Source organism: Oreochromis niloticus, linkage group LG15 (genome assembly GCF_001858045.2).
Source record: "Oreochromis niloticus isolate F11D_XX linkage group LG15, O_niloticus_UMD_NMBU, whole genome shotgun sequence".
Lineage (NCBI taxonomy): Eukaryota > Metazoa > Chordata > Actinopteri > Cichliformes > Cichlidae > Oreochromis > Oreochromis niloticus.
In genome coordinates, this window is record NC_031980.2 from 22,769,301 (window position 1) to 22,784,732 (window position 15,432).

At 43.3% G+C, this 15,432-nt stretch overlaps 1 protein-coding gene across 3 annotated transcripts in view; it reads left to right on the plus strand.

Moving 5' to 3' along the window:
- The window catches only part of hivep2a (HIVEP zinc finger 2a), a 117,671-nt gene that overhangs the window by 90,534 nt on the left and 11,705 nt on the right, over positions 1-15,432 (plus strand). For all 3 annotated transcript variants that reach the window (XM_005452402.4, XM_005452403.4, XM_003446649.5), the window contains 8 exons: positions 3,020-3,094; positions 3,205-4,512; positions 4,828-6,707; positions 6,822-7,082; positions 7,701-7,866; positions 8,088-8,181; positions 8,626-10,348; positions 10,481-10,638. In XM_005452402.4, coding sequence (XP_005452459.1) covers positions 3,555-4,512; positions 4,828-6,707; positions 6,822-7,082; positions 7,701-7,866; positions 8,088-8,181; positions 8,626-10,348; positions 10,481-10,638 — 5,240 coding nt within the window. In that variant the 5' untranslated portion in view covers positions 3,020-3,094; positions 3,205-3,554. The remainder of the gene's footprint in view (positions 1-3,019; positions 3,095-3,204; positions 4,513-4,827; positions 6,708-6,821; positions 7,083-7,700; positions 7,867-8,087; positions 8,182-8,625; positions 10,349-10,480; positions 10,639-15,432) is intronic.

The window sequence follows — 15,432 nt, forward strand, 5'->3', positions numbered from 1 at the left end:
GTGTGTTGTTCCAAGTAAAGCATGCCGTGGGTATAAAACACTGCCTAGATCTATTTCCATGTCTATGAAAGCAGAGCTGATCTCTGCTCCTGTATGTTAAGTAACTGTGTTTATTTGGGGCATTTTGACAGATCACTTTTTACAAGTGTTTGAGTGTGTATCACTTCTCCTATTTTTACCTCTGAGTATAGCCTCTGAATGCGCTTAGTTTTGACCTACCTACAACTTGGGTGTCTCGTCATGCCCTTTGCCAGCCCACACACATACACACACACACACACGCACAACTGGCACGTATACTTCCCACGCTCATACACACACAAACAGAGCCAGTAGCTATGTCTCTCCTACGCACAGGAACTGGGGCAGGTTGTGTTGGTGAATGTATGAATAAAGCTTTATGTAAGCCATTCACTACAGGCTCCCACTCACACAGCAGATTGTGACCATTCAAAACTTTCATTACAAAACCAGTCACCTTGCATAAGGTTGAAGGCAAGTTAAGCCAAGTTAACCATGGAAGCTGAAAGGTCAGTTTCACCGCTGGTTTATTTGTGGGGTGTGAGTTGAATTCTGATGGATGTTGACGTGTGCGTGATAGCAGCTAGTACAGCTGCAATTGGCAAGTTCATCCATATGAGACCTCCAAATGGCAACAAGAGGTACAGTAGAAGTCAAGTGATTTTTTTTTCTTTTTTCCTATTAGAGATGATTTTTAAGGAAGCCATATGTGGCTATTTAGGTTAGGATTGTGAAACATTCACTGAGTTGAAGTCATCTTGGGTGCTTTTAAAAGATCTCTTCAAAAAGCCACACCAAGTAGTAGAAATTGTGTAAAGGTATATTGCTAGGTCAAAAGAATAATAAAGGACATCAGTATGGTTCCCAATGGGCTTAAGAGGGAACACAGAATCCCTTCAGTCAAAAATGGTCTATCTCCAATATTTAATGATGGTGCAGCTCTGTTCTGTGACCTCCGTGCCCTTCCTTGCTCATACATGGAAAGCCTAAGGCAGGAAACACCTCTGATAATTACAAACCACATATTTGCATATGAATATTAAAGAATCTGTAGACAAGGGCAACCTTTTTGTTAACCAAAGTGTTCTGCTTTCAGTTAAAGTCCTATTGATTAACCAAAAAGGAAAGAAGTGTGGATGGGTCCAGAAACAGAGAGATCAAAGTTGTCGAAAAGCTGTCTCAAAATCACCAGATATGGTCTGAGGGTGAAATTACCTCGTATTGCTCTTGAAAATGTATTTGCATTTATAAAACATGACTGCAGGATGGAACAGGAAGTCTTAAGCCATTGCAGCTCGTGCGAATTATATAAAATGAAAGGTGGTGCGGGAATTTCTTGTCATGTCAGCTTTTATGAATGTTTAAGTAATCAAAGGTTTTCTGGTCACTTTGAACAGGATCTCGGACCATTGTCCTCATGTGTAGAGTTATATTCTGTATATTCAGTGACCAAGATGTTTGACAGCTAAATCAAACTTTTAATCTCAACTCACCCTGGACTCGTGGTTAACCCAGAACTGACGTTAATCCACTTTCCTCTTTGGCACATCCTCTGCTGCTGTACACACTGGCACATCCGATGTGTGCTACAGGCGTCAAAGGACACATGAGCCATGACTCATTGATACTGGAGTGTTTCACCATAGGGGAATTATGCCATGCACATTACTGGATTCACACTGTGAAAGGTCTAAAAAAAGCTGTGCCTTGCCTTGACTATTATTAGTGCCATACTTCCCCTGTAGTAATCACCAAGATTGTTTGCCTTTGGCTGCATTTGTGTCAGCTGACCATAATGCTAACCAATCAGCATCACCGGAGTATAATGCTAGCTAAACTCAATTGAATCCCCATTGTTGCCCAACTGGAGTTTTCTTCCACATTCTTTCACTCTTAACACCATGGAAAACACAAAGATATGACCCAAGGTTGAGATAATGTTTCTGGTATTTGTTTGTCTGTCTTTCTGAGTGGGCGTAGGGGTTTGGGGAGTACATGTGAAAAACACAAGTTAGCTTAAATTTAACGTTCTTGCTGCTAAGAATAAAACATGTTTTCCTCCGGTGCTATTTATAGCTCTCACGTTGGGCCCCCAGACACAAACGTCACTGAGCCCTGCTTACCAGCACTGAGGCCACAGTGTGTGTGTGTGTGGGTGTGTGTGTGTGTTTCTGTCGCAATCAGAGTGCGAGGGAGGTTGTTTAAACTCTGAGATGAGGAAATACAAAGCAAAAATGCAACTTCAGCATGCATGTTTATGTGTGCTCTGTGGCTCTGTGCCCCTTCTGCTGTCAGGTGTTGGTGTGGTTAAGAAACGTTAAACAACGGAAACACACTCATATACACTGTCTACTGCAGTTTTGCAGTGCAGTTACAGTGCCTGCAAGCACTCTGTCTACATCTGTGTGTGTCTTCTTTTGTTTCTGCGTATCTGTGCGTGTTCTCATGATTGCTTTTCAACCAAGTGCATACCAAGTTAGATGTAACCCAGAGAGGAAGGAAAGGTGCTAGTGCTGATTGCTGTTCTTCGACTTGGCCTTTTTGGACGCCTACACATATTATGACACTCCGACGTCACTTCCACAGCGCTATTTATAAGCCTTTGTGTCTCTTTAGGAACAGTGTGGGTTTGCTTTTCATCGGTGACTCACTGAGTGGAAGGAGGAGGGAGGGCGGGAGGGAGGAGAAAGGAGTGAAAAAAGGCAACAAGCACAGATGGAATCCAGTGTGAAGAAACTAACTGAGCAATCAATGACATTTATATTCGCACATCAGGCATGTACTTGACAACTTAGTGAGTCGTCTCTGCACAACAAAGTATGTGGTAGCGTTTTGAATTTAGCAGCAAAAAATGTCACATCAACACCAATCCGACTTATGTTACAAGGGTGATGTCAGACTAAAGGTTATTTACCATCTGTGTATCTGATTACTGTATTATTGGATGATTTTTGTACACAACACTAATTAGCATTTTCTCTCTTTTGCTTTGCTTTAGGTCTTTTGGTGAGAAAACTGAAGGACTTTTGAAGCTACAGAAAAAGGATCTACAAGCACCTTTCCCTCAAGAAAAGTTAGTAATTGAGTATGTTGTTAAACACAGTTTATTACAATTGTTGACTACAGTATTTGCCTAAAATGTTCTCCATGTGCTTCTTCTTTTCTTTTTCTGTCCCTCTGCAGGTCACTCAAGGTTTCTTCTGCTCATAGATGAACTGGACAGAAGAACGACAGAGAGCAGCGTTCGTGTTTTTACAAAATGGCAGAAGGAGAGAAACCTCTCTGATGTTATCCGCTGAAGCTCCTCTTTCTGCTCCACTTGATAATTCCTGTTTCCAGCTTGACTCTATGATCAGTCTTTCTGAGAAATGGATGGATATTTTATGTTTCTGTAAACTTGTTGGCAGCCAGCAAAGGTTCCGCTATCATGCCTGGTAGTTTTGGGACCTTGTAACCCTCAAAGACCTACCCTCCCAAATTCCCTGCCATCCCCTCTTCTCTCCCTCTTCTAAACCACGGAGAGCTTCAAGAAAATGGAGGCTCGTGAATTACCTGCGACAGGACAGAAATGCCCAAACAAGGAACTACCAAGGGAGAAGGTACCTCTACAAAGAAAATGGGCGTCAGAGCCTTCTGCAAACACCAAACGAAGCACTTTTGCTGACCTAGAGGCTCCTGGAGGATCAGCACCCCAGCAGAAGTACCCAATCACAGGGAATTCTGGAAAGCTGCTATCTGGACCATCTGCAGTTGGGGCCATAGGAGGCCCGCCATCTCAAGACCCACAAGGCCCCTTTGCTCAAGGGTTCCCCAGGGGATATCCTTACCAACTTGGCCAGCCATACCCTCAACATCCTCAATCTGAACGGTTTCTCTCAGGAGCCAAACCACAGCCAGGCCTAGAGCCTCATGCCTGGCCATTTGCTGGCCAGTTGCCCTCGGATGACCTATTCCCAGGACACCCAGGACACACTCACCCACATGGAGCTGGTGCAGGGAGGTTCCCTCGGCACAAATCTCCTAGTTTACCCAGCTCCTTTGGACAGTATTCTCAGTCAGGCCCGGAGCCCGGAGAAGAGGCCTATGGCAAAAAAGAGCAAAAGCCAAAAAAGCCTGGCAAGTACATCTGCCACTACTGTGGACGAGCTTGCGCCAAGCCCAGCGTCTTGAAGAAGCACATCCGCTCACATACTGGAGAGAGGCCATACCCTTGTGTACCCTGTGGCTTTTCTTTCAAAACCAAGAGCAACCTTTACAAGCATCGCAAGTCCCATGCTCATGCCATCAAAGCTGGACTCGTACCATTTTCAGAGCTAGCTGTGGCCCGTAGTGGGGACATGGACCAGGCATCCCCAGTGGGCGAGGCTGAGGTCCATTCAGATGGAGAACAGAGTACCGATACAGATGAGGAAGGCGTGGAGCCCACCACCATGCTAACAGACAAAGACAGTCCCACCCTGCAGATCTCCTTTGAAGCTGACAAGAATACAGGTTATTTTCTTATATAAGACACTTTAAAAAAATTTTAAAGTAGAATTTTCCCAAAGAGTCAAAACAGTTTTGGTTCATAGAAACCCCTTCTTAACACGTAGCTAGTTCTTTATATCTTCTACTTCATACATGAACATCTTTTGATGTTTAACTTACTATTTGTTATGGGTATGTTTACAATGATCCAAAATAAAAATGTATTGGTTTACAGTAATGCTGTTGCACAGTTCAGCTACAGTGATTTAAACTCTGCATGTATTGTGTTTATTGTGAATGGTTGTAATCTGTATCATCTTCATTTTTCCCACTATAAAGGTGGTGCCGAACCAGCATATGCAGATTCACCTGAAGAGCTACCCATTGGATCTATGAAAGTGCCTATTCTTATTGTTCCCAAGCCTGGGGGAGTCCCCTCCACAGGGATGGAGTGCCCCCCCTTTCATGACATAAAAGTGTCACACCACATGTTAGCATCAAAGGCTGGTGGAAGAGCACGTTCACTGGATGACTCCCCAACCATCAAACAACGTTTGGCCCTGAGGCTAAGTGACAAAAAAGGACAGGACACTGACCTTGCCATGTCCCAGTCACTTAACCTCCTCAGTCCTCACAGCAAAGGCAGCACAGACTCTGGCTACTTTTCACGCTCTGAGAGCGCAGAGCAGCAGATCAGCCCTCCAAATACCAACGTCAAGACGTACGAGGAGATTATGTTCGGTCGAACTTGGTACTACCGACCAAGCTCCAGGTCAAGACACTCTATGACAGTAGGCATGGCAGGGGCAGACCCTACTAGCCTGACTACCCTGAAGCAACCTGGTGCAATTCTGGAAATAGGGAAGATAGCTGAGGATCATATCTCTTTTAGAGTCGATGTAGGAATCTCAGAAGATCCAAAGCAGTATCCAACTGGGCCATGTCAAAGCAGTACAGGACTTCTAGAGCCTCCATCAGATTCTGGGCATCTTATTAGGAGTAACTCCATGCCAACTTCCACCCCTCCTAACCTCAGTGTTCCCCAAGGGATACGGGGTAGCCAATCCTTTGACAATGTTGTGACAGATGATGTGTTTTACCCGCCAGGCCATCGTAGGCTCACAAGACAGAGTGCATTTGAAAATTCAACCAATGAAGCCCACGTAGGAGAGGCCGAGGGCTTTGGACACATGCCTAAGAATTTAACTTCGTCTCTGGGTATGAAGATTGGTGAACGCAGCCCAGGAGTTCCAGAACATGTTCCCTTTAGTTATGGTACTAAAGTTAGTATGTCAGAAATAGCCACAAGAAAAAGGAGGAAAGAAAAGAGTGTTGGGGATGATGAGGACAGCCCTGGACACTGCGACAGTAGCTGTAGTGGTTCAGTGGAAATGATAGGGGACTATGACTTTAAACAAGGCAGTTTTGATGGGTCCAGAGCCACCCCAACAGGGAAAGGTTCCCTTCATAGTGCACACAGTCAGTCTGACAGCTTTGATACCTGTGCCAGCATGTGCTCCGAGGACATTGCACTATTTACCGACTCTGAGGGCAGAAAAACAGCTGGGAATGTCATATCAGTTATCCAGCATACCAACTCCCTCAGCCGTCCAAATTCCTTTGACAAGTCAGAGTCTTTTGAACAGCCAGCATATCAGCCTTCAGATAAAGCTCCATGTACTCAGTACTCTGAGCAGTCTGACACAGAGATCTTTGAAGATGCTCTAAGTCCTGAATCCACCCTTCTGAGAACAGAGAGCATGGAGCAACAGCCACAAAGTGACAGTGACTTGGCCTCCCTTTCATCGTCATCAGCTGCAGCCTCACCTGGACAGCCTTATCACATCCCACCCAAACTAGTCAGACAACCAAACATCCAGGTTCCTGAAATCAGGGTGACAGAGGAGCCAGACAAGCCTGATAAGGACACAGAAGCTCCAATGACCAAGGAGCTGGAGAAGCAGCAACATGTCGAGGAGTTTCAGTTGCCACAGAGAAGCGACACACTATCCCAAATGCCATCAGAAAAGCTCCCACCCAAGAAGAAGAGGCTCCGCCTAGCAGACATGGAACACTCATCTGGAGAATCAAGCTTTGAATCGACTTGCACCAGCCTTTCTCGTAGCCCCAGTCAAGAGAGTAACTTGTCCCACTCCTCTTCCCTTTCCATGTCATTTGACAGAGATGAAGGTCTCAAGTCTGTCTCACCAACTAAACAGGTAACCCATTTTTAGTAATTTCAAGTGCATTTACGCCTCTTTTATAGTAAGGTCTTCACTGAGGGGTTTGCATCCTGAACAAAGTGGAAACTTTGTCTCTTTGTTTCTGTAAAGGATGATTCTTCAGTATCTGGTGGTGGACCAAAGCAATCAGAGTTCCTGACTGTGCCAGGCAGTGGTTATTCTAGCCACCACCAGCAGAGGGAAATGAGGAGGTCTTCATCAGAACAGGCACCATGCACGCTGCCTATGGAGTTGCCTGAAATGCGCAGTAAATCCTTTGACTATGGAAGCTTGTCAACCTCAAGACAGGGAGAACTGTACTCCAGTGCTTCTGCAATGAAGGAACGTCGGCGTGGATATCTTGTTAGACAGGTAGCGTATAAACAATGAACTTATATTTAGATGTATTTGGCCGTGTGTCATTTGTATACCTCGGAAAGAGAACACAGAAGTTGTCAGTGACAATGCATGGAATGAAGGAGCTGGAGTAAAGGTGGTTCCAAAGAAGCTTGCCGATAGAGAGCAACAGAGGGCTGGTTTAAAAGAACTTAAGTAGCTCACTCTTTCTGGGATTGCAAATTGGATGCATAGAATAATGTGGGCTAATGTGAGCTAGTCTTGTGATTAGCTGGGCTACCCAGATTGTAGCTAAGCTTGACTTAATGGCCACAGTGTACTTGCTTTGTTATTCAAAACAAACTTGCAACTTCTTCAACTGAACATTTAAAAACTCTGAGGTAGAAGAGGACTAGGAGCTTATTAAGGATGAAGGCACTACAAAATAATTTAGTATTTTAGCACCCCCATCAGCCTCATTCAAAGACATCCTAATGATGCCATGCTATACTGACATTATGATCTCAATACATTGCAATCACAATGTTATCATGCACTATATTAAGGTTTATATGGTATCCTTAGTCAAGCTAACCCAATATAATTTTATTAAAGCTAAACCACTTTCCCTCCATACTTCTCTGCATTTGGCAGGCTTCACTGAGTGTTTATCCAGAGGCAGTTACCCAGGAGCCAGGGGGCGCAGAAACGTCAATCAAACAGGAGAGTTTGGAGCATGGGGGATGGCCTGGCCCAGCAGGATCCCCCCACAGCAGCAGCGAAGCAGTCAGCAGAGCCAAGAGAACTGGGACTGGTGCTGGTAAGCTTTACATTCATCTTAGTATGCTGTCTATACATTTTTTTGTCTTATACTTTATTCATCATACTTTCCCAAACTTTTATTGAAAGTGCAGTATCTTGATAAAAATTTCTCGACTCAATAAACTACCCACGTCCTCCCGTGCATGGATTGTATTCTGCTATTTTGGCTTACTTTTGTAAAATGAGTATCCTTTTCAAATATATGCATTTTATGCACAGATATAGGACCTCACCAACATCAGCAGCACCACCAGCATATTCTCCAACAGAGTGTCAGCGAAGACAGCCTTCCAGAGGAACCTCTCTATAGCAGGTCAGACAAAATATCCTTACAGAGAAATAACCTAAAATAATAATAGTACAGCCCTACTTCCAAAACATCTGGAAAACTGTGTAAAATAACACAATGAGAACAGAATGTAGTAAATTGCATAGAGTTGAAAGTAGTATCATGGATGCTGGCCTTTAAATCTGTGGTGATAAGAAAGCCTGAATACAGAACACCCAAGAATTCTAAAAAGAGATTTAAGATTTTGATTGTTTAGACCACAAAATGTTTTTTCTCACATTTTTGTAAAATAAATAATTGAAATGTTATTATTTTGGTTGTAACTTCTATTAAGAGGCTTTACATTATTCGAAAATCATTGCTTTCCATTTTTATGGTTGTATTTAATGCCACATTTATTACTGCAAGTACTATGTCAAAAATTGCTGTAGCCTTCAGCAAAATTGATAATGTTTTTGTCCTCTATAGGTCCCAGCAGCATCGCTTGCAAGCCCAAAGCTCGTCATCAGAGGGAGAGCATCCAGGTCATGAGGTCATGAGTAAAGATATGATGCAGCAGTACCAGAGTGGCCCTCCTTTCCTTTCTTTCCCACAGCCAGGCCTCTTCTGGAATCAGGAGGCTGAACAGACACCAAGACAGCAGCAGACCCAGCAGGCCCAACTGCAACTCCAAAAACTCCACATCAGATCACCTGGAAATGTACCCGGTCTCCCACTTCACAAACAGCAGCCACTCCACTCCCTGCAACAAGTCCACGATCAACAGCCATATGATGGAAAATCAGAAAATCCGACCTCTCAGATTTACCCTGCTTCTTTTTCAGCTCGCAGCTCTCCTCTGTCAGCCTCGCTGTCTACCACCTCCTCCATGCTTCTGCAACAGATCCAACCCATATTTGCCACCCAGAACCTGGGCTCACAGGCCTCTTTGCCTGGTTTGCTGGTTCCTGTACGGATCCAAACCCATGTGCCATCATTTGGTAGTGTTATGTACACCAGTGTTAGCCAGCTGATAGCTTCTCATGGTAGTGGAGCACAAGGTTTGGGTTCAGCCAGGCCAGGCAGTACTGACAACAGCAACATGTCTCCTCCGGTTGGTGTTGTGAGTGTCACGAAGCCACATGGAGGAGTTGGAGGAGGTTTCAACTTAGCACATTTCCTAGGGCAGACAGATGGTGCAGTGCTCCGGCACCCACTCTGGAAGGGTCCAGATTCACTACCAGAGCAACGTCTAAACACAGGGATCCCCCTATCACTAACATCAGGCACTATATCCACCACAGATGCCTCAGGGTCTGCTATCGGAGGGGGCAAGCGCATGCTCTCTCCTGCCAGCTCACTTGAGCTCTTCATCGAGACTAAGCAACAGAAAAGAGTAAAGGAGGAGAGGATGTATGGACAGATTGTCAAGGAGATGAGCGCTGTGGAGCTAAGTGGAACTGAAGGTGGCAGCAAGCCTGACAAGGGACAAGGAAGAGGTCTGAAGAGCGAAGGCTCCATGGATGATTCTGAAAGGATGTCCTCTTCTCCTCCATTAAGTGACTTCCCAGTTGCTACCAAGATTGCCATTCCTGTCCGTTCCTCTGCCCCCCATCTCTCTGACATCCCTCGGGCTCAGAGCTTCACCCCTCCGCTCCAGATTGTCACAGACCGTTCTCCAGCTTCAGGTGGCCGCGACTCCCCAGAGGAGCTTGACGTGGACGATTCAGTCCAAGAGCCCAGCTCCAGCCCAGAGTCCATGGTTTCCTCTAACGACGCAGAAGATGCTGACAGCACGAAGCAGCCTACTTCAAATAAAATGCCTGTCAGCATGCTGGTTCAGCTCGATGCCAACCAAAGCCCAGGATTACCCGGAGCAGCGGGTCAGACTCTGCTGCTCACAGATGTGGCAGATGTCCAGCAGCTTTTCCAGTTCCCTAGCTTACGCACGATGAGCAGAGTCAGCTGGTGTTTCCTGAACTACACCAAACCCAACAGCACCCAGGCAGCTTTGCGTAGCTCCGTCTACAGTTCGTGGTGTGTCAGCTCATACAATCCCAATCCTCTGAACCTGAGTACCAAGGCTTCACTGGCTCTGCTGCGGTCCAAACAGAAGAGGAACACTGATTCGATGTACACAACGGCAGCCATGTCTCCACCCAGCTCTGGAAAACTGGTGTCTTCTGTAGCCTGGAAACTGCGGTTTGATCAGGTATGTGCTGCAGTCATCAGAATGATAAAGGATTGCCAAGAGAAATATTGAATTATGCACGCATGGACGCAACTACAGAGAAACACAACCACAAGAATCTTAATCTGCCCTTTATGTTACCTTTTTTTTTAGCTGAAGCCAGAGCTGATGCCAGTGGATGTCAGTCATTTTGGGAGGAAGATGAAGGGAGTGGTTTCATGGGATCGTTCGAAGGAGGAGCAGGTGGAGAAGGAGGTCTCAGTCAAACAGCCTGCTGCTGAACCGACACGCATCAAGATCTTCGAAGGCGGGTATGTCTAATAAAAATACACAATTGAAAGGGACAGGGATACCCTCTAAACATGACTTGTCAAACCCCCAGAAAACTACTCTCTCTTTCTTTTGTGTACTTGAAGCCATGCCAGTTGATGTTATTGTAGCATCAGCTTGTTGGGAGAAATTGTGGAATAGAAAAGGACAAATCTTCAAGTAGGAAGTGTCCTCTTCTAACAGATAAAGCATGCAGCTAACTAACGTTACAGCTCAGCTCAGGAAGATGCTCGAATGTTTACATCCTGCCACACTAGGAGGAGCCTCTCATTATCACAGCAATATGGTTGGCTGGTGTAGAGGTGCAGAAATAAAATAGTTCCTTTGTGAAGCTTCTCACTCCAACGTGAACAGAAATCATGTACAGGGTAGCAAATATTTAAATATTTGATGTTGGGGTGAAATGCTCCTTTAAAAGCATTTAAATGCTGTTTCTGCTGTCTGCTGTGGCATCATAGATCACATAGAGAGATCAGTCTACAGCGTGTTTCACACTTCCTCAGAGACTAGAGGGATAAAAAAGAAAAGAAAAGCGGATTTAAACTTGTATGGTCAAAATCAGTTTATTTTTCTGTGAATGAAAAGAGCAGATAAAACCCTAAAGAGATGTAAAATTAAATCGTCAAAGGAAAAGGTCAGGCTTTACTTAAAATGTAAACATATACTAACTAATAACCACTTTTATGATATTATTTGTATTAATGCTTTTCCCTTAGAAAATCAGGAATAAGGAAAGGAATAAGGCATAAAACTTGCATACAGAAAAGTGATTTGTTACAAGTACGTGATTCAAAATACTGAGCTGCCTTTTGTCTTTTTCTTAATCCTAACAGCTGAGTATTCAATAAAAATGAGCACTGATGACCTCTGTATGAACTGTAAGGACATCTGCCTCATCATGATTAGTCAGAAAAATCTTCTTAGGTATTAAAAAAGAAGACTTATCCTTTTACAGCCTATTCTTTGGGCTTAATTTGTGCCTGCGAGAGTCGGGCCAAGAGCCTGAGCCTGGTAAACCCATCACGGGCTAACGACTCGGGCTGCATTGCTGTAATTGGACGTCAACTTTCATAATTCTTGCTCTGAGTTTTATAGACTGGTGTGAAGTGGGATTTGTCCCTCGTTAGTTGTGTTTTAAAGCCTTTTTCACGCAGTTTTTCTAACACCAACAACTCCAGTATTTATTTCTTTTGTTAGTTGCTGAGAGGAGAAATGCTTTTTTAAAAATCCTATTAGATTACTTCATTTATTCGGCGCAATGTTTTATTTTAGTTTTAACATTTTTACGAGTTTTTCGCCTTTATTCCAAATTATTTATAGATTTTTTTCAAAGTTTATTGTTTGTGTGTGACTTCATGTGCGATTGCAGTTCTAATAAATTACTGCAATGTGCAGCACCTTTTTGAAAGCGGCGCATTTTTGCCAATTTCTGTTTTTAGAGAACAGTTTCAGCATTTTCTGACTGTATAAAGTTCATTTACTCCCACGCAACTGAAAAGATTTCCACCATACAGCGATGACAAAACGCAGGACACTTTGGAAATGGACGTTCAGATTCACCAGAGCTTTAGAAAAGGTTTTTTTTTTTCTGCATGAGATAAGAAAGCTCTTTTAAGTGACTTTGCATCCATCTTTGTGAACATGAGTCAGCTGATGAATAAAAGCAGAAGCCAAAAAAGAAAGAAGCAGAAAATCTTTGGCAGAAGTCATAACTTTAAGTATTATCTTCTGGTTTTGACTCAAAGCAGATGAACTGCTTAATCACATTGTTACTGCAAACGTTGCCCCTCCTTTTAACATAAATATTTAACTGTTGTTAAAACCCTACTTTAGCTTTTTCATCCTCGTGTTCAGTATTTTCCCAAATAAATTTATCAGTTCCCCAAAAAGTGAGTGTATGAGGTATTGTTTCAGCACAACAGATGTTGCACGTGCAAAATTTATCATCAGCTAAACTAACAAAAGTTTATGCCTGGGATAATCTAACTATGTCAAACTAATGTGTTTTAAAAAAATTGAATAAAATATGTCTCCTTCTTAGTCTCAGAGTGTCAGATACTGTTGTTGAGTCAAAGTGGCGGCTCAAAGATACACATACTCATTGGCGATTGTGCCGTGATGAACCGCATTTAAGGGTTGTCACTCCAAACGAGTCACATATGAATGGTTGGAAAAGACCTCTGGGGATCACATGAAAAACACTGGATGATCAGCATTTTTCACCATCCAGCATTATGATAAGAAGAGACAAATATTAAATCTTAAACCTTTAACCAATATGTGTAGTTTTTGGTGTCTTCTGGCTCAAGACTGTCACGCTCCTTTTATTCAAGTAAGAACTTTGGGCTGTTTCCCCCAGAAAGACATCTGATGACCCCCCCTGTGCTCTTAATGACATGTTTTGACACCTCACTATATATCAATAAACACATGATTTGACAAGAATTATAATAGGCTCTGAGGTTTTCCAAGGGTAGCCCTAGTAGGCTAACCCTCACTAACTTCTGATGCACACCCTGTCATTTGGTGCAGGAAGCAGACGTGAAATACAAGAGCAAACGCTCAGTTCAGAAAGGAAAAACAAGGGTTAATCTGAGCAGGCGTCCAAGGGGAGAAGAATAAAAAAATGGACATTTAGCTCTCGGCATCCAGTACCGCCATGGTTGCACCAACAATAAAGGATACTTAGCTTGTGTGTGTGCATGAGGCTCCTAAATAGGTTAATATGGCCACGTGAAACTTTTTTGGTTAAAGAAAATGTATCTATAGCACTAACTGACTTATACTCAAAGCATGCACAGAATCATGAAAGCTTTAATCTACTCTGGCTTTAATTCATAAAATTGGCTTGCATGTCTGCATCTATTTGAGAAGGCTGGCATCTTTTGCTGAGCAGTCAAAGTTTATATAGTCTATTTATATTCCTGAAAGTTACTCAAATCTAGCAACAAAGCAGAGAAAATCTTTTGTTTATTATTGTGTTGTCATTAAACTCACATCAGGCTTATTTTCCACATAGAAAGCTAAGGGATTTTTTTTTCAAGTGTACATTCAATGGTCAAATAAAGCCTGTACGAGGGAGTTTAAGCTAACCCCTGTAGAGAGAGACATTCCCACAGTGTCATAATGTTTTATAGCCTACAGTAGAGCCAGTAAGACCAAGGTTACCGAATGGAACAGACGGTGCAGACACACACAACATGCAAATATACCCCTTCTCTCTCTCGCTTTCTCACACACACACACACACACACACACACACACACACACACACACATATACAGGGAGTTATTAAATGCAGGAGTGAAGTAATTCTCTGGTGTCCCCAAAGGACACTTAAGAGGAATAAGTGGATAAAAGCACACAAACAGAGTGCACAGGAAAGACAAACATATGCACACATACACTCACACAAACAGGCACTCAAACAGACTATACCTTAAAAAAAAGAAAGAAACCTAAGGTGAAATCTTTCTCTATGACAGAAATCCATTAAGTGCAAATTTTGGCCGAAGAACCAGATCTTTTACTGGCTTTACGTTTCGCCGTCACTTGAACGTTTCAGTAGTTTTGAAAGTGAATCTGCTTTTATGATCTTACCGTGTGCCCTGAATAAAATAGAATAAAACAAAATAATCATCATAATTCATTTTTGGTAACTGGACACAGCTGTGCAAACGTCTCGGCTCAGACGAGCACTCAGAGGTATTTCCCAGTCCGCGGTGCAGTTGAAAGACAAATTTCCCCTCGCTGCTGCAGATGGATTGTTTGATGTACCTGATATTTGACCTCCTTTAACACATGAGGCCCTGAACTACACATTATCCACTTCTCCAGCCACTACAGACAGAACAGGAAACTATACAATCCTCCAGCAGCTTTTGCTACTCCTCCACAAGGATTTATTCTTTTTTTTCTTTAGTACAAAAAATCTGAACTAAATGCGATGCTTCTGCGGCACAGCAAAAACAGACAGAATTTACCAGAATTTGACTGGTGGTTGGTGGTAACTTCCCTCCATGACTGACAGACTCATGCAGACATGCACTGATCCCACTGCCAAGTGTCCGCTCTTTCACTCAAAGCCTCATGTGGGATAGAAAATCACGACTGACAGCGATGCTTAAAAAAAAGAAATCTTGTAAAAGAATAAGTGGGACTGGCTGAAGGACTGTGGTTATCTTTTTTTTAGAAAAGATGATGAACAACAAAGCCAGAAGTGGAACGCTCCAGTGGTTCCCGTTTTAGCTTAAAAGAAAGAAAGGTTGCATCTGTATGGAGGTTATGACCAGGTCAACAAAATTCACAGGGATAATAAAAGACAGCAGGCTTGTTTTCTGCTTACATTAATCATGGTGATCATCGTGAGACACAAAGTAATCTGTTGCAGCTTACTACAAACACACGATGATCAGCTGTGGCAATAACCCCCGTGGAATACGCCACCAGATGCTTCACAGCGTGCTTCGAAAGCATCCCAGAAGCGGCTCTCCGCTCTCCATTTTTGACAGAAGCTGCGTCAAGATGTGCAGAGCTGATGAGCAGAGACAGGAGTGGCAATGAGATTTATTTTCAAAATAAAAGACTTTGTTTATGCCAAATGTGTGACTTGAGATTGTGCAAAAGACAGATGAACAATCAGAGATGTAACATCACACGCAAACACCTGGTGTATTCCTCAGAGTAAAACTGATAATGCCTGACAATATGTTGGTGCCAGAACACCTCTGACCCATCAGATCTGTTTGGTTTGTGTTTTTCACTGGAATCATTCG